Consider the following 19,568-nt stretch of genomic DNA (forward strand, 5'->3'; position numbering starts at 1 on the left):
TAGCCAATACCATTTAAATTATGTTTTGCATTGCATTTTGCTCCGCCCTTAAGGCTATGGTGTACTGTACGCTTTTATTTTTGGTCTTATTGCTGATCTGTTAAAAATAATAAACTGATGATGAAGCAGAGGTGCTGACTCAGGAATGAGATGGGGGCCTGGTTGCACATGCACAACATAACACCTGGGCATCACGTGTGACGCTGTGATGTGCACAGCACCGGACGTCAGACGCGATGCTGTCACATGCGATGCCCAGCCGTTGCACAACAGCTTGGCTTCCATGGCATGTGGCTCCTCCCTCTCCTCTTCCTCCTGCCACCACCTTGGGTTGGGGGCTGCTTCCCTTCCGTGGCAGGAGGAGGAGCTGAGCTGCCCCATGTTCCTGGCTCCTCCAACCTAGTGTGACCATGCAATGCCTGGACGTCAGCTATGATGCTGTTGTGTGTTACAGCTCAGCTTCTATTGTCAGCAGCTCCTCCTCTTCCTCGTCCTGCCCCTGCCATGGGCTGGGGGCTGCTTCTCCTGTGCGGCAGGAGGAGGAGCTGAGCTGCCACTGCGCAATGCCTGGATGTTGTGTGTGAAGGCATTGTGTCTGGGCATTGCATCCAATGTCTGGGTGTCACACAAGATTTCATGACATCATGCATGGTGTCTGGCAAACATTGAGGGGGCCTAGCCCCCCATAAATAAATATGTCCCCCCAAGGAGCAGTTGGCATGCCTGTGATGAAGTAATATTTTTACAAGCATAGCAAGAATTGGGCACAAACAAAGTAATTTAAGTTCTGATCCTCTTCACTAGCTGTTGTGATTATTAAAGCAGTAATGATCAGAACAGCTGTGGGAACAAGATAAATTAAACGAACAGAGTGCCAGGTGACCAGCTAATCTTGAATAAACAGAGCACCCACTTCACATTAAAATGGGGCAGCTTTGCTAACAGGATCCTTTGTCTAATGCTTTCAGCCATTTTAGAGTACTGTTCAACAGAATGAAGTAAAAGGGCTGATCAAGCTGCATTAACTATACCAAACTTCTAAGATCAGAAATTTTGCTTTGGCATATCCCAAGGCCTGAATATGGAGGCTCATGCACAGGGACAGTAATTGTGGGGGAGAAAGAGATAGGAAGCTGTACCCTCTGTACTTGCACAGGAAATCTTGCTTCAGACTCCTTGCAAGTGAGGATTTACCCCCTCACTATTGTGATGTCAATAGTTAATAGCTATAGAAAAAAGGAACAACCATTCTAGTGATTAAAGGTTTCATAAAATAATTCAGGAACTCCATTTTACTTCCACAATTTCTGTTGCATTTGATACACATAGTTTAAAGGTTGTAAGGTAAAAAACAGGTGGATTAGGGATGAGGAACTTTAGGCAGTCTGAATGTTGCTGGACTGACGACTATTCACAGTGGGGCTGGCAAGAAATGCCTGACAACCTCTAGAGGACCACTCCCCATCCCTGTGCTAGATTATGTGAGGTGGGAGTAGAAAGTGAGGCTTGATGGTGGATAATAGCAGCTAATCAGATCCTGTTGTGTTATGTGAGCTGGAAGCCAAAAAGCTGGTTCGGATGGAAAACAGAGACATAATTGGGGTCTCTATTTTCCATCTGAACCAACCTTTTGGCTTCCAAAAACATTTCAGCCTAACTCAGGTAGAATGTTGGGACTTGGGCTAACCAGATCCTAAAGTAATCTGCAGGTAAAGCTAAGAAACAGAATCTGGGCTGCAATTATCAAGGTCCCAGCCACCACCATCATAATAACTGCTACTACAAGATGGGGAAATGAAAGTCAAAACAGGTAAAAAATACCTTTGCTTTTTTGTGTGTCCAAGGTGGAAGCTGACCAATCAGCATTCTTTGGCCCCTGATCAAACTTAGTCCTCACTGGGCTGTTTTTGGGGTTCCCTCAACAATATCTTGTTCATCTGTAAGCCTCAGGTTATTTCCAAAACTGCTAAAACTTATCTCCTGTGAGTGTGTGGCTTTTTTTTTGTTACATAAACAGCGGCACCCACAGCCTGAACACTGGAAATAGAGGAAATGAAAGATTACATGCATATGTTATCTGAGCCTATGGTCAGGGTGTTGAAAACCTATCAGTCAGGAGTTCCTACCCAGCTAAGTCTTACTTTATGTGCATAAAAAACCCCAACTACTTTAAACCCTTGTGCATTCACCATCCATGTATAAGACATCCAATTTTTGACTTTTTTAAAAGCAAAAAACATGGTCTTATACATGGAAAAATGAAGTTAATGGCAATTGGACATATTATCATCATGCTGCTTGCCTACATTTCCCAGAAGCGTGTGAATTTCATGCTAACAGAACAAAGTTCAGTGTTTACCTCAAACAGTAAATTCCTTGGTAATCAAACAGTAACTTGATTCTAGTTTATTATTTTCTTGATTTTATTACAGTATTAGTTTTATGTTTTAACTACTATAAAATATTGCCATCAGTAGCTTTCAAACAATTTTTACTAAGAATAAATAAATAATTGCAGACATGAAAATACATAGACTGTAAATTAATATATTCACAAGGTTTAAGTAAAATAACACCACCACCAAACTGTTGCGACTGGGGCATACAGTTTGAGTTGTAGCTGGCGGGGTGCCCCTTCCGATTAAAATACACATAGGGACATCACATTTTGAGATTGCATTTCAGTGTTAAACAGAGAAAAATCAACAAATTCTACATCAGACATACAGATTGTTTAACGCAGACCTAACAAATCAAAGAAGTCACAGGGATTGGATGTACCCCCCCCTTTTTTACTGGCCAAGGAAATCAATCTCACAGTCTACTAATGTATCTCAAAACTCTTAACAAATACTTAGAACCACCAGAGGACATACCGTAATTTTCATCTCAGTAGTTGACTGAAGTCAGTTAAATAACTATGGCAGTGGGCTTAAAGTAAACCTATGAAAGTTTCCAGATACATGCACCTTAGTAGTCAGAAATAGGGCTGCTGTATTCATTTCAGTGTCAAGAAATGCTTTGCATTTGCTGCCGGTAGTACTGATGTCACGCTGGATTGAGATTGCTGACTTCAAAAGAGTAAGAATTCCCCACACCATCAGTTCTTAACAATGTTGTTCCTGAAAGGTGTTGCTTTTACTGCAAAGTTTAATGTATATTGCAGGCGTGGGAGAAAATGGCTTCAAGCTATTTCAATCCAATTAATTCTTGGGGGCAATTTTTAAATGTATTTTTCATCCTTAAACCTTTATCACTGAGTAGTTTGGGTTGTGCAAAACTTTTCAGTTTGTCACTAAAAGATATGTAGCTCTCAAAGTCTCCAGGTCACATATGAAATTAAGAATACTTTCAATCTGAAAGCATAGCTATAAGCAGTAGTATTTGGAAATATGTTATATAAGACATTGTTTCTCTTCTTCCACGCCAATAGAAAAAGAGGTTAGCTATTAGCTATAATAACTAGAAGAACTGTCTAGTGAACAGTTTTCCCAACATGAAAATATGTGCAACAAAACAAAATTCATGACAAAATAACAAAGAAGAAAAATCAAGCTATCCACATCTAATCTGTAGCAAAGTGAGAACTTGGTAAAAATGCCTAATCACAGAGGGCACCATAATTTGGTACTGCAGTGAGTGAGGAGCCTCCAAATTCACAGCAATTAACATTGGGGGGGGGGGATGAGACGGTCACATGAGTATTTTCTAAACAAAGTGTCTGGGCAAGAATTGGATAGGAAAGACCAGTGTGATTTGCTACATGCATAACATGAACATAATGATGGTTTGCACTAGCACAGCTCATAGATACAGCTAGGTCTGATTGCTTAGTTGCACTAGCATTTCCTTAGATCATACTGGAAGTCCTAAGCAAAAAGGTGAGAGGGTACATGAGCCTGAACTGCTGCACATTTCAAGACTGCATGAACCAGCTTTATCTTCATAATGTATGCAGATGTTCTGGACTGATTTCACAATAAATGTTATATTGATCCACATTTTCCCAGAAGGTCAACCAAGCAGTCTTTCTATACTGATCAAGTAGCAAGTGCTTCTAGACATGATTAAACCACACCACTTTAATCATGTAGAATAAGAAAGTATTTAACTTTGGTCCAATTTTATCATGAATGTTATTAAGAAACAGAAACTGAATTGGCATGTGCCATCTTTAACTTATCCAAAGTGAGATTTCAATGACCTAGTAATGTATGTCTTGTGTATAAAACAACATTTTTTCGGTTTTTTATTTCTACTACCAGTGTTTATCTTATAACAGTGACTCAGAACAGTTATTGTTGAAGTGTAATTAGTTATGCACAGAAGAATGATCTCTGGAAATAATTAGTGGGAAAGAAATAGTGTGTCTGAAGATATATTGAAAAACAGAATCATCCATCCATATTTTGGGCACAATCCAACCAAAGTGACGCTCTTTGCAAAGTTCCATTGATTTCAAAAGAAGAAAATTAGTAAACCATGCTCCCATCTCCCCATTGGCATCAGTGGGACTTAAAAAGTGCATCACTTGGCTAAATTGGCATTTCATCAGCAAACTAAAAATAAAATTCCACCTACTAAATTTCAAATTATAATGCAATTTAAATGTCACAACCAAGAAATTAATTGGTTTTCAGTTCTGCAATCTCTACAGGTAAAACAAGAAAATAGGGTTACAGTTAAATGGTAAACTTGCCAAAAAAGCTCTTGACTTCATTGCTTCCAGTGGCAGAAATTATCAAGTGAAAGGCATGTTGCATAATTCAGAAGATCCACATGAAAATGTTAAGTTTGAAACTTCAGGAATCATAATTTTATATCAAAATGTAGTTCATTAGGTGGTATCCAAATATTACCAGTTCTAGGAATATAGTTAATGAAAGGAGACTTAAAGTATATGTCTCCTTACATTGTTTTCCGCTTTGAAAGTGATTTAACTTGAAGATTTGCTGAGAGTGCTCGCAGACCGGCGCAGCTTCCCAGAGAGCTTGTTTTTTGTGGCACTTGACAGTGTTGGTGGCATCTGCTCTGCTGGCTCTGCCTCTACAGATGCAGCAAGATCAGCACTCAGACTTGTAGTGAGACAGTCTAAAAATAAGGAAAATCCTATTAGAATCGAAAGGATTTAAAAAACAACATACATTTCACTGGTTGAGAGCAATGTAAGAAGCATAAGTCCAAGGAATCCACGTAGAAACCACACAATACTTGCAAATGACCAACTTATCTTCTTGGGCCTTCCTGCACTCCAGGATCCAGCTTTTCTCTTTATAGGAAAGGGCAAGGATTTCCCATATATACAGAGCCATGGCACAAGACCAGCCTGCACTGACATTGTCCCTATCATCAGGATGGTGGGGTGCTCGCTGCTAAGCTGACACTATAATTGCAATCCTCTCCAGGAAATTGGTATGGATTTTGATTGTCTGTATGTGAGTGTATCCAGAAAAGGTACGTGTAAACAAACACATTTAAGCCGTATTGAAGAAAAAGCGATTGTTTTGTGTGTGTGCTAACAAAACATTTGTTATTCTTAAAAGGTAAAGGGACCCCTGAGCATTAGGTCCTGTCGTGACCGACTCTAGGGTTGCAGCGCTCATCTCGCGTTATTGGCTGTACAGCTTCCAGGTCATGTGGCCAGCATGACAAAACCACTTCTGGCGAACCAGAGCAGCACACGGAAACGCTGTTTACCTTCCCGCTGTAGCAGTACCTATTTATCTACCCTTTGATGTGCTTTCGTACTGCTAGGTTGGCAGGAGCGGGGACCGAGCAACAGGAGCTCACCCTGTCGCGGGGATTCGAACCGCCAACCTTCTGATCCGCAAGCCCTAGGCTCTGTGGTTTAACCCACAGCGCCACCCGTGTCCGCTTGTTATTCTTAGATGCAGCTTAAATACACATTCAAAAATATCACATATAGTCCTTTTAGGATTGTACCACTTCAGAGCGCTCTATGTGCACTGAATTAAAAACAATGCACATACATAAGAGTGGAATTCAACATAATGCTACAGAGATCATTTCATCAGCACAATAATATCTGCTTGCTGAACAGAACAGTCTCCCCTTTTCTGCCCTGCACAATGCTATGGTGGTTCACCTGACCTACCAGAGTGGTTTTGAGGGTGGTGCCAGGGGCTTCCTTCATTCTCTTCTTGGAATAGAGGCTTCCTTCTGCAGCCTTCCTTTATTCTCTTCTTGTATCAAGCCTGTGGCATGGTTGGCCAAATCCAGTAGCTCTGGCTACTGGAGTGCACTGACATTTTGCTGCATACCCTCTCATGAGGACTGCAAATCATTGTCAGGGAAGTCCAAAATCTGGCTGTGGTGTTGTAATGATTAAAATGCATCTTGTATTATTTAAACACGCTTCTAGTAAGTTGCCAACCCTAATGAAGCAGGAAAACTATGGCCAACTTGTGTATTTGGCATCCTACAGCCTTTATGCTTATGAGATATTAATTCTTTACTACATATAATGCTTTAAAAACACATATCCTTGCGGTTAATCACTTGTTCTTAATATTAACTCTTTTAACTTTTAAATGTTTAAGATGCTAGTAAACTAATGAAGCTTTTTGCAGAAGAAATCTAGCCTCGAGAAAGCCCTAGTCAAACCCTAGTAACCCCAGTAACCCCATGGCAACAGCATAGCAGAAAAGACACATTTGTGTGTGCAGTTATGAATAACTTTTGCTTACAGTGGCTAGAAAGCAAGTAAGTGAGACTGGGGCTAGTGGATGTGAGGTGTGAAGATGCAAGCAATCTGGGCTATGCTACTTTGCTTTGCAATATTGTGGCATTCTGGATCCTGAGGGATAGGACTTTGCTCCATCCTGTAACTCTATAAAGTTAGTTCTCTCTCAGAGCCAAGTTGGAGAAGGCTACACAGCAAAACCCAAACAGGCAGCATCTCTTCTCACATCTCACCCTTTTCCTATTTTTCCTTGTGGGCTGGGATTTTTAGTGGAGGAGGGTTAGTCTGCTTAGGTAGGCTAATTCTTTCACTCCAGTTTCTATTTCCCTTTCCCCAAGGGTAACCTCTCATCAGGGAGAAGATGCCCTAGCTGTGTAAAATGAGGAAATAAAGCTTTTAAACTTCCATTGTGGGATGGTTATTTGTCCACATATTCCATTGCAAAGATAGACCTCAGTTGTGGTTGTTTGTTACATTTCCCTGCCAAGAAAGATCCTGGGCTATGTGTCTCAGCGCCCATCACCGTGGGCACACACGGCAAGGTTGTTTCAAAATTATAATCTAGCTCTGATTCCCAAACTAGGTTGTAATACTGATGTCCCTTGTGCAGCGTTTGTGGTGTTAGATTGTTTTTTCTTGTTTTAAAGCTGCTGAAAAAGAACTAGGATAGGCACCTGTATAAAATGTATTGTCTGCTTTAGGCTGCTAACAGGGAGGGTGATGAATTTTTTGCTGCTGTCACATGATGCAATTCCTAGACAATCAGCATGCACACACATCCATATAACAAAGGCAACATAACCAATGGAAGTGTTTCACTGAAAAGGTTGGTCATGTCTATGTTATCTTTTATGTCTACATAAGCTGTACACTAATTCTGTTAAAGTAGTAAGCCTTTGAACTGATGCTTTTGCAAGCTGAAATTCAGGAAAATGTAAAAAATTATACAGATGGCCTGGAGACAGCCACAACATAAGCCTCCTGGCTTTCAGTCTTATTTCAACATTAGAAGTTCAAGGTGTCCACTGTATAATTCACATGGTACCTTGACTTGGAATGCAAAACAAACTCTTTCCACTGACTAATCTTTCAATATGTAAGCAAGTTCAAGTTATGAGACAGTTGAAGACAAATATAATAATGTAAACTCGTGTTTGAGGCTGGTTGTTCTTTTCATCCCGTGAATATTTTAAAGTGCCTTCTTCAAGGAATTTAATTAAGGACCCCATCCCCAAATCTCCTCCTCACATTTCATTTCAGAACTTTGTGTGACACTCTGATTCCTTGAAGGACTTGAGACAATGTCTGTTTAAAATTACCTGCAAGGATTTCACTACAACTTCTGAATTTTAGTCATATAGCCTTTTGGAGGATGACTGCCTGGGAACTTACACAAAATGGCAATATATAAACTTTAAATATTTTTCATAAGCTCCAAGTCAGTTATCCTCCAAAGGCCCATGTGACTTATATTCAGAACTTGCAGTGAAATCCTATGCCTGTTTACTCAGCAGTATATTCCCCCCTGTGCTCAAGAGGGCTTATTCTCTAATAAGTATGTTTAGATTGCAGCCTAAATCTCATCTTATCTCACTGAAAAGAGAAGCAGTAACTTCTGCTCAACTCAAAAGCTAGAACACATTTGAGGAGGGTGCATATTATGTACGCAGGAGAGGGTAAGCATGCGACTTCTGTACTTAGTTCCCTGGCACAATTATTATCAATGCTCCAAGGAACATTAGAATGCATGCTGCAATCGAGCACAGTTGTTGCTACTGTGGCTTTGACAAGTCCCAGGAGACTTATGCAAATGCAAATGCCATTTCATCACCCCTCTCCTAGTAAAGAGCTTTTAAACAACGTTGTCCATCTCCTGCAACTCTCTCACATAAATATTTTTATTAATACTGAGTCAAACTCCTACATAGCAATTCCCCTGAGAATGAAGAGGCAAGGCAAGAATCCCAGCAATAGCAGCTAACACTTTTGTGTAGGAGCCTAAAAGCCTTCAAACTCCCCACCCCCATTTACAGGAACAGATGAATGCAGCATTATTAAGTGTTGAAAATTAATGTTTTCAACTTTGTATAATTTTTCATCTTGATGGAATGCCAGGATGATTCACAGCCCAACCACATGATCTGTTTGTGTGACAGCACACTTCCCATGCTCTTTATCATCATGCCAGTTTACTACGAGAGGTAGCCTGGGATGAGATAACAGAAAGATCTTTGGAGAGTGGGTCTGCCATAATGGTGTCACACAATTGGGCAACAGTTACAGTAGTGGCCATTTATCATTAGGAAAAATAAAAACAAATATGATATGATTCAACAGTCAGTATATGTAGATAGCCAAATATTTCATTTATGGGATGAAAACTGTGACCCAACCAACTGCATACGGATCATATGGAACCTTAAGCATTTTTGAACTCCTAGTGAAATATTAAAATGGGCCTGCTCTTAGCTTGGCAGTCCCAAGGCATGTTTTCCTCACACCATTTCCATATCTCTGTTTGCAAGCCAACTGGAAACACTCTCCCCCATGCTGTGGCCCTAGTTTACCCCTTTCCCACCCATGCTGGCAGGTAGCTTAAGGCCTGCTCACTCTGGCTATTTTCCTAGGAGAGGTCCCCTGTAAAGTAAGTGCCACTCACAGTAAGCTCCAGGCACAGTACTTGTCTAGTACTCCCTTTCAGGGTTTGGTTTCAGGAAGCAGAAGGCCAAAACAAAAATCACGGTGATACACAATTAGTAATTGTGGAAATGCTGTTTTAAAAGAAAGTAAATAGTGAGCAGGGCAGGGTGGGAGGGATCCAGATAGGGATGTGATGGAGTTAAAGAGTTAAAAATGGATGCCAGTGGATCAATGATAAAGCACCCTAGTTTGTGTGCTCAGGTTGGTAAGATTTTAACCATTCCCCAGGAGCAGAGCCATTCTCAGTCAATGGAAGTGCTGCAGTTTTCACTAGCAAAGACTGGATTCTTGGGAAGGATTCCATTTCTAGTCGATCTATTCATGAGTAAAGGTAAAGGGACCCCTGGCCATTAGGGCCAGTCGTGACTGACTCTAGGGTTGCGGCGCTCATCTCATGTTATTGGCCGAGGGAGCCGGCGTACAGCTTCCAGGTCGTGTGGCCAGCATGACAAAGCAGCTTCTGGTGAACCAGAGCAGCGCACGGAAACACCGTTTATGAGTAAGCATCACCAAACTACTCAAAAGGTGCCAGAGGCAACAGAAAGCATTATCAGATGCTGCTTTTCTGATCATACTACTCATTGTGAGAAGACAGCCAAAATTCTCTCTTCCATGCAAAAGCATAGGAACCTAGTCTGTATGCCATCTGCTAGCTGGAATGATGTACTTTCATAGAATGGTTTGTGCCACTGTGACTGTGAATGGGTGTCTAATATTTCCATGTGTGCGCCTTTCCCTCTGTCATACCTTTTCATGCTGTCTATCCTCAGATGACTCACAATGTGCATTTATTCTACAAAGATGTGCTTTCAAGCTGCAACAGGTAATACTGTACTATACGTCTACTACTACTGTTTATACCCCGCTCATTAAAAACTTGCCAAAACAGGGCTGCCTTCAGATATCTTCTAAAGGTTATGTACGGTAGTTCTTTATACCCTTGCACAGGGAGGGTGCCACTACCGAGAAGGCCTTGGTACCAATTTCTTCCCTTTCAAAAACCTTTTCCAGACAATGATCCTTTCCCATGTCCTGCAAGGCAACAAACTGCTAGCTTTTTTCAGTTCGGTGTGTTTGAACTTTGGAATGTTCAGTATGTTTGGGGGCAAAACGAAAGGAGGATAATGCCCTGGAGGCATCACTGAAAACAAGGATTAAAGGCTACTGTAGTATGAAAAGTAGACACTTAACACTAAGAGGCTAACACTAATGTAAGGACAGGGAAAGCTGCCTTACGCCAAGTCAGACCCATTGGTCCACCTAGTTCAGTATTGTCTACACTGGCTGACTCTCCAAGGTTTCAGTCTTTCCCATCCCTACCTGGAGATGCCAAGGATTGAACTTGTGACCTTCGGCATGCAAAACATTTGATCCACCACTGGGTGATGCCCCTTCTGAAAAGGAAACACTGCTCTGGGAGGCTAGTACATGAAGCCTTTTAAACATTTATATATGCATACATATAATAATAACAATAACAATAATTTATTATTTATACCCCACCCATCTGGCCGGGTTCCCCTAGCCAATCTTAGCGGCTTCCAACAAAACATTAAAATACATAAATCCACCAAACATTAAAAGCTTCCCTAAACAGGGCTGCCTTGAGATGCCTTCTAAAGGCATATACTAAAGGCATATACTTAAATAATGAAAGTAAAAAAAGTTTAAGGCAAGCAAAACACAGGTTGGATATGCAAATATTTTTGTGCAAAATATGTAGATATTTGTAGAACTGGGAAGGTGCTTTGGTTTTTCCTTGGGGAGAGAAAAAGGGAGGTGCAGTGTTTTACATTCCTGAAGCCAAGCAGAGTGACAGATGGTCAAAATAGCACAATTTCCCTCAAATGAGTAAGTTCATGTAACAGTCATGCAATCACACAACAAGAGCACTCCTGTGCATATGAAAAGCTGTACAGTGCAAACAGGCAAGCATGTGCAGGAAAGGGCAGCTGCAACTTGTAATCACTTGCACAACATTCCATCAGCCTTTCAAAGTTGCACATTCCTTCAGTCAAACCTTTCTTCTGCCAAGTGCTTAACTATGCAACCAGTCTCATTGCTCCCCTTAAACAGGTCTTGATTGATGGGGAGAAAACAGCTGCACAATAAGCAAATAACTGCAAAAGATAAAGTCTTTTATAAAAAATATTAAAATTATTCCACCTGCAAGCCATCTGTCACAAATTTGACTTGAGTCTGCTTCTCCCCAGAAGTACGGAACTTTATTCATATTCCAGTTCACTTTAGAGAAAGAAACAGAGCAGCCCCTCAGCCTCAGCAAAATAAACAGTGTATTAACATAAAAATTACAGTGAGAAAGTGCTCGGTACAAAGCCCATTTATGCCTTCATCTCAATCAACAGAAAGCATCTCTACAATTCTATGCTCTAAGAAGAACACATTGGCAAGAAGGTCACCCTCTGAAAATAATAAAATGTACAGCCTGACTCAAAAACGTAGTCCTAGGAAGCAATAAGCTGCTGATTTCACTGGAACTACTTCCAAATAATGTGTTTAAGATCAAAGAATAAATGAGTTATATTTGTATTACTAATGAACACCTATTCCCTTTTGATACACAAATGCTTTGCTTCCCTTAGGGATATCAGTTAAGCGCCAGAGCTTACAAAAAGATAATCTAACCCTGAAAAGTGTTTCAGCTGATGTATGATTGCATTGAGGAATCATCCATTAACCTGATGAGCTGGCCGTTTGACAGGTTATTCTTTAAGCCTCCTTATTTATTTATTTGTGAGCTAGCTTTGCAAGAGTTAATTCAGCGCCCCAGCAACCCAGCCAGCCACTGAGCCTATCCAGCCAGCAATGCTCTGCTGCTGGGCAGCTTCCTTCCTTTTCAGCACTGCACTGGAAATTACCCAAACAAGCAGAACCAAGCAGACTGCAAAGGTCACACCTGGCGTGTGGCCAGCTCCGAAACCGCACCCCCAATTGCCAGGTTCAGGGCAGCCTGTGTTTTCCTTCCTTTGTTTCTTTTTTCCTCCCCCAGCTGTTCCATTCATGGGCCCAAGCTCAGCAATCTGCCCTTCCCAGAAAAAGCGCCCCTTATTAAGCTGAGCTAACTCAAAGGGCCAGCACAGCACGTGCCGCTCCTTATCTGCACCATCTCAAGATCCTATTCCATGGTGCTTAGGCAACAAAAAAAGTAAATGGACCTAACTCCCATTGGCTCCCCTGCAGCAATTCAAACAGAAGTGCAAAGCAACAAAGACATTTTCCACCATGGCAGGTGTTGGTGTCAGATTCCGCCTGAAGCAAGCAGGAGCAGAAGAAAGAAAGGGGGGGGGGTTTCCCAGTGAAGCTTAGACATGCAGGGGCAAAGAGAGCTGGATATGGGATTCTTAGTATAGCTGCTTGGGGTGGGGGCATACGAAGGGTCCCTTGTTGCTAGTGCAACACCCAGTGAAAAAGGAAGAGACCAACCCAGATAAATGAGAGATGTTTCAGTTTTATACAAGCAACAGAAAGAATCTGGTTAGTAAATTGAGCATGACGCCATGTGAGCAACCTCTTACCTTTCTCAATTACTGTAATGAGATCTTTACATATTTTAATCTAAAGGGAAAGAACACAAAATCATGTAAATATGGGAATAGAGCACCTGCTGCTCTAATGACAGCCTTGTACACATTACTTACACAGTTATTAATGGGAAAAAACACAAGTTGTGTGAACTATACTTTCAGCGCCTATCATTTGGAAATGGAACTAATGAACATTAGCACTATTGCTGAGTGAGAGGTAGGTGGTAAATTACTTCCACAGACAGATCCCACCACTGCTGGTTGAAAAACAATGAGGCAGAAAATTATGATAGGAGAAATTAAAAAAGCCACTCCCTTCACAATGTATGTATTATTCGCATATTCCTGTACCACATAAATTATACCACACACAAAAATCTTCCATCATTTGACACTAATCAATTTTACATCCTCTATCAGCTTGAGTCTTTGCCAGGCAGCTATAAGGAACTTCATGCTAAATAGTATAGTTATCAAACACATACTTACATTTCAAGGAAAAACTATACATAGAATCATTAGCTTTCCGTTTTTATACAATTCCAAAAACAGAGTAAAAAGTATTTTATGTACCAGCATACACAGCCTCATTTATGTGCAAAATTGTACTAATTCCCTAATTTTGTGCTTTCAAGGGTTAAGGATGAGAGCACTGTTATTTTTCTCTCCCTTAATTTTGACCCAGATACTCCCAATATGGCTTTGAAGTTTTAAATCCTGGATCTCTTTACAGGTATACACATCCCTGACGTATAACGCCACTCCTCCTCCTTTCCTGTTTGGTCTATTTCTCAGAAATAGATTGTATCCCTCTATTACTACATTCCAATCATGAGACTCGTCCCACCAGGTTTCAGTGATGCCTATCATGTTGTATTTAGTTTGCTGTACCAAGAGCTCAAGTTCATCTTGTTTATTTCCCATGCTCTGTGCATTAGTATACAGACATTGAAGACCATTGATCACCCCCCAGCCTCTTATTTAATTATTTTTTCCTCCCACCACTAGGTTTGCGTGCTGTTTGCTCCATTTGCTCCCATGGGTCAGTTCATAACTGCTTTTTCATAATCTTGATTTTAATTTGTTTTAGAATACAGTACATGATTGTAAGATGCACCATGTAGATCTTCTGTTGGAGCCAGAAGTTGGGGCATAAAGCAGGGGGAGGGGTAATAAAGGAAACAGAAAAGTAGGCAATAATAACAACACAACCTCTTCCACTATATGTAAACTGATTGGGCAGCTGCCACCTGTAATTGCATTTAACTCTCTCTAGAAAGGACCTCTGTATTGACACTGACTACTTTCTACACTCCACCTGCTGGAAGCACTTTGAGGAATTAAAAAAAACAAACTAGTTTGTTTTTTTAATACCGCGCCAAACTGACAGCGTGCCACGCTGGGGCAACCCAGTCAGTAAAAGGCAAAGTTGGCTTCAAACACATATAAAAACATAATAAAACATCAAACATTAATAGTAACAATCTCATCTAATATAAAAAATATTTTAAAATCTCAATAACTTTATTGCTGACAGGACTGGTTAGGTGAAACACAACCCAGATTTTTAATGTTTCTGTAAACTGTCCATAGAACTTATGGGTGGTATTGTTGGTATCCATCTGTCTCAAGAGACAATGGAGTGTGCCTCTGGGGGTGAAGTCAAAGTGACCTCCCTGGGTGCAAGCCTGGGCAGTGTGTATGGAGGTCCTGGGCTGCCCAGGAAAGCAAAGCAATATGTTTGGCTGCTGAAATTGCCAGAAGGAGGCATACAAGGCACCACCCAAACATGAGTCCCTAAGATGTTTGGGTGGTGCCTTGTATGCCTTCCTAGAGTGTGGCTGCTGTCACATGCTGACAGCTTCTAGGAACCACAGAGAGTGGAGTACAGGGCGGGGACTAAAGGTGGACAAACTACCCCAGAAGGAGCATGGAGTGTTCTCCACCAGAGGAACTACCCCTCCCCTAACACTCCATACACCCCTGGATGGTATATAAATGGAATAAATAAACAAAATAATAAACACACCTTCATTCCATGGCACAGGGACATAGATCATGCTATGGAGTCATGGTACTAGAATGAATAAAACACTAAGAAAAGTGCAGGGTTTTTATTGCCAGGAAAGACCCAAATATATGTTTTCCTCTCTGAGCAGCTGCTTCTTGGTCCTTTAGAAGTCATAATTCTGTTTGTAATCAGTCTGTTGCCATAGAAATGAATGTGATAACATACATCCGGCTTTATGGACCCAGAAGATGGATAAGAATTACCATGGGGAGGTGATAGTATCTGATTGAACTGAATCAATTGAACTGGAGGAAAACAACTTTGCCTTTTATCTGATTAAGTAAATATATTTGCTCCACTGAACCACTGAATTTGCTCCTGCATATACAATAGGCAAAGAGTCTATTGTGTGTTTGTGTAGCTTTTTCAAAAGATGCAACCAATATATTACATCTGCAGCTAAATTTGGTTGTGGTTACTTTTGATAGGATATTCATAATACTCTGGCTTTGTTACATGGCGGAAAACATGACCCTGGAAGTATCAAGCAGTTGCAACAAAAATATTGGCTTGGATTGGTAGTCAAAGCAAAGATTGATGACAGGATAGTTAATAGAGCAGATTTATACCCCTTTCTTACTTTAATAATGTCCTCCCTGATACATAGAATAAGAACTTGGGGTGGATTCCCCTAATGAACCCCACTTGCATAATGAAGCTTACTCCCCTCTCCTTCTCACACCTCCCGAAATCGTCTCAGGTGGGGGCATTCAGAAGAACCCACAGAACAGTGTTGGGGAGGAGAAGGGTGGTTCCATGTGGCAAGCTGCAATGCTTGTACAGACAGAATGTGTCTAATAGCACAGGCTGTCTTAAAAAGTTTTGGGTGCCTTCAAACATCACACAACATGGGCGTACCCAGGATCAAAACTAGGGGGGGCAGGCAAGCCACGGGGGCTCGACCACGCCCCCCAGCCACCCGATTGGCTGGCTGGCGATGACGTGGCAGGGATCCCTCAGGAGGCGTGGTCTACGTCCACGCCCCCTGGAGGGTGAGCATCCCGGCTGGGGCTGCGGAAGGCGGAGCCTCGACGGGGCGGCAGGGCCCGCCGGAGCGAGCGCAAGGAAGGCAGGACTAACCACGGGACGCGGCTGAGGCCGGAGCCGTCCACCTCCCAGGCCGCAAACAGGTTCATGGGCAGCGGGCTGCCCGGCACCGCCACACAGCCCAGGGGGCTGCCCGGATGCCCGCGCTTTGGCCGCCATCGCTGGGTCCTGGTGAAGGGGACGGGGCGAGCTGCTCGCCTTCTCCGGCCATGATGGCCCTTCAGCTCCTGCAGCCTCTCGGCGCCGGCACAGCCGGCACGGACCTTCACCCAGGACGCGCGTGACCGGCCGCGGGGGGAGGGGCGCGGGAGGGTGACATCACAAGAGAGCCACCCCCGCGTCCTGCCCCTCCGAGACAGGAGGGAGGGAGGCGGATGGCGGCGCTTGTTCCGCCGCAGTGCCAGAGGAGCAGCGGGACTGCTGCTGCTGTGTAATAAAACAGCTGCTTTTTTTGCGCCGAGCTGTTTTATAGCTTTTTTCCCCTTTTTGGCTTCTGGAGGGGTAGCTGCCCCCCTGGCTACGCCCATGTCACACAATGGTCCTTCTCCTCCCTCTTTACTCCTTGCAGCACCTCTTCCTTCCCCAATTCAGCTGCAGAAAGTCCCCCATGCCTCCTCTTACTTGCCTCTTCTGTAAGCTAAAAAAACCCAAATGCTGCAACCTTATCTCAAAAGTGAGTTGCTTCAGTCCCATGAACATTTTTGTTGTGCTTTTCCAACTCTACAACATCCTTTTTAAAGGGAGGTGACCAGAACTGAACATAGATTTGTATAATGGCAGCTTTATTTTCAATTTCTTCCTGAATGATCCATAGCATGGGATTCACAATTTTCAAAACGCTGGATTGAAATCTTCATTTATTTAGTTATTTATGTATGGTAAGATTTATACCCCCATCCTTAAGTATGAATAGTATCAAATCTTCCATTCTTGGAACTCCAGGCACGCCTGGAAGAAGCTGACCATTTGGATCCCTTCCAGTCGGGATTCAGGCCTCATCATGGGACTGAAACTGCCTTGGTGGCACTGGTTGATGATCTCTGGCGGGCTAAGGACAAAGGTGAGAGCGGTTTCCTAGTTCTGCTGGATCTCTCAGTGGCTTTTGACACCATCGACCATAACATCCTTCTGGACCGTCTAGAGGGGTTGGGAGTTAGGGGCACTGTCATACAGTGGTTCTGCTACTTCCTCCTGGGCTGTGTTCAGAAAGTGGTGGTGGGGGATGAGTGCTCAGACCCCTGTGCTCTCACTTGTGGGGTGCCTCAGGGTTCTGTCCTCTCCCCCATGCTTTTTAACATCTATATGCAGCTGCTGGGAGAGATCATCAGGGGGTTTGGGCTGGGTGTTCATCAGTATGCGGATGATACCCAGCTCTACCTCTCTTTCAAATCAGAACCAGTGAAGGCGGTGAAGGTCCTGTGTGAGTGTCTGGAGGCGGTTGGAGGTTGGATGGCGGCTAACAGATTGAGGTTGAATCCTGACAAGACAGAAGTACTGTTTGTGGGGGGGACAGGATGCGGGCAGGTGTGGGGGACTCCCTGGTCCTGAATGGGGTAACTGTGCCCCTGAAGGACCAGGTGCGCAGCCTGGGAGTCATTTTGGACTCAAGGCTGTACATGGAGGCGCAGGTTAATTCTGTATCCAGGGCAGCTGTTTATCAGCGCTATCTGGTACGCAGGCTAAGACCCTACCTGCCTGCGGACTGTCTCGCCAGAGTGGTGCATGCTCTAGTTATCTCTCGCTTGGACTACTGCAATGCGCTCTACGTGGGGCTACCTTTGAAGGTGACCCGGAAACTACAATTAATCCAGAATGCGGCAGCTAGACTGGTGACTGGGAGCAGCCGCCGAGACCACATAACACCGGTCTTGAAAGACCTGCATTGGCTCCCAGTACGTTTCCGAGCACAATTCAAAGTGTTGGTGCTGACCTTTAAAGCCCTAAACGGCCTCTGTCCAGTATACCTGAAGGAGTGTCTCCACCTCCATCGCTCTGCCCGGACACTGAGGTCCAGTGCCGAGGGCCTTCTGGCGGTTCCCTCGCTGCAAGAAGCCAAGTTACAGGGAACCAGGCAGAGGGCCTTCTCAGTAGTGGCACCCGCCCTGTGGAACGCCCTCCCACCACATGTCAAAAAGAAAAATAACTACCAGACTTTTAGAGGACATCTGAAGGCAGCTCTGTAGAGGGAGGCTTTTAATGTTTAATCAATTATTTTATTTTATTTTTCTGTTGGAAGCTGCCCAGAGTGGCTGGGGAAACCCAGCCAGATGGGCGGGGTATAAATAATAAATTATTATTATTAATAATTATTAATAATTATTAATATTATTAGGGTTTGTTAACAAGAAAATAGTGATTTTTAAACACAGTAGATGTACACTTAGAATGTCAGTTAAAATCCATCTCAGTTAATTTCAGCTTTAAAAATGGAGCAAAAAAGAGATACCAAAGATGGCACCAATGAACCTTCTGGGTGGACTCCATAACCAAAGGGCCTTTTTTCTTGGCGCCCTGCTATCAGATGGCAACCCACGTGCCTGTTGTATCCTTTTCGGCCACCAGAGGGCAGCTGGGGGACATAGGAGTTCAGGCACCCTGTGAGTCCAGCCCTGTGCTGCTTTTGCGAGTGGCGCTGGGCTTTCAGGGCACCTGGGCTGCTGTGCTCGTCTTGGGTGCCCTCCAGCTGGAGGGCAGCTAAGAAGGATGCAGCGGCTTGCCTCGTATCTTCCCGGACGCGATGTCCTGGCTTGTTTGGAGTGAAAGAGAAGCAAAAGACTGTGTGAGTTGAACTTTGTTAGCTGTTGTTACTGAGCATATTTCTTAAAGATGTGAAGTTGCCGATGAGAAAAGCCCCCCCCTAGTCAGACGGAAGGAGTTCTGGACGCGTTCGGAGGATTTATGAGCTGTGACGCACTTTAAATTGGAGCAGCGACCTGAAGCTAAGTTCAGCTATAGGGCAAGGAGATCCATTAATTTACCAAGAGTTCATGGTTGGATGTTTGGGTCTCCTGCCTGAAAAAGCTGTAAATTCTATAAAGATAAATAAATCGTAAATCTTCATGGCTATGAGAGAAAATGAAAGTGATTTGAGCCTTTTAAGATGGCGCTGCTACTCCGTCGCAACAGGGAGCTCCACTAAGAAGATTTATGGGGAGGCTGGACTGATTAACTCACACAGGAGAAAGAACATCTGTGAAACTTCGTTTGACATTTATCTCAGCAGCTGGAACAATCGGATGAAAGTGGAAAACATCTAGGTGACTGTAAGGGGAAGATTTGGAATATTATGAGCTTGGAGGACGATTTGAACTTTAGAAATAAGACGGCAGTGGACAGTTGCGAGGAATTCCCAATTTCTTGAAGCATGGGAACCCAAAAATAAATTATTTAGATGATTTGGCATAACATTCGGTTTGATTGATATATATATGTGTATAATTTGAAATATTGAATGTGATATAATTGGTTTTAATTGGAAAATTAATAAAAATATTTTTAAAAA

General features: G+C 42.9%; 1 protein-coding gene across 5 annotated transcripts in view; it reads right to left on the reverse strand.

The window, feature by feature from the left end:
• Positions 1–7: 7 nt before the first annotated feature.
• RALGAPA2 (Ral GTPase activating protein catalytic subunit alpha 2) overlaps positions 8–19,568 on the reverse strand; it is a 191,263-nt gene continuing 171,702 nt past the window's right edge. For 2 of the 5 annotated variants that reach the window (XM_035101980.2, XM_060278162.1), the window contains one exon: positions 9–5,091. In XM_035101980.2, the coding sequence (XP_034957871.2) occupies positions 4,937–5,091 (155 nt within the window). In that variant the 3' untranslated portion in view covers positions 9–4,936. Of the gene's footprint in view, positions 5,092–12,939; positions 12,980–19,568 lie in introns of all 5 variants that reach the window. The other 3 variants (XM_035101982.2, XM_060278161.1, XM_035101981.2) reach the window with 3 other exon arrangements.

The sequence above is a fragment of the Zootoca vivipara genome, chromosome 8, assembly GCF_963506605.1.
Source record: "Zootoca vivipara chromosome 8, rZooViv1.1, whole genome shotgun sequence".
Taxonomy (NCBI): domain Eukaryota; kingdom Metazoa; phylum Chordata; class Lepidosauria; order Squamata; family Lacertidae; genus Zootoca; species Zootoca vivipara.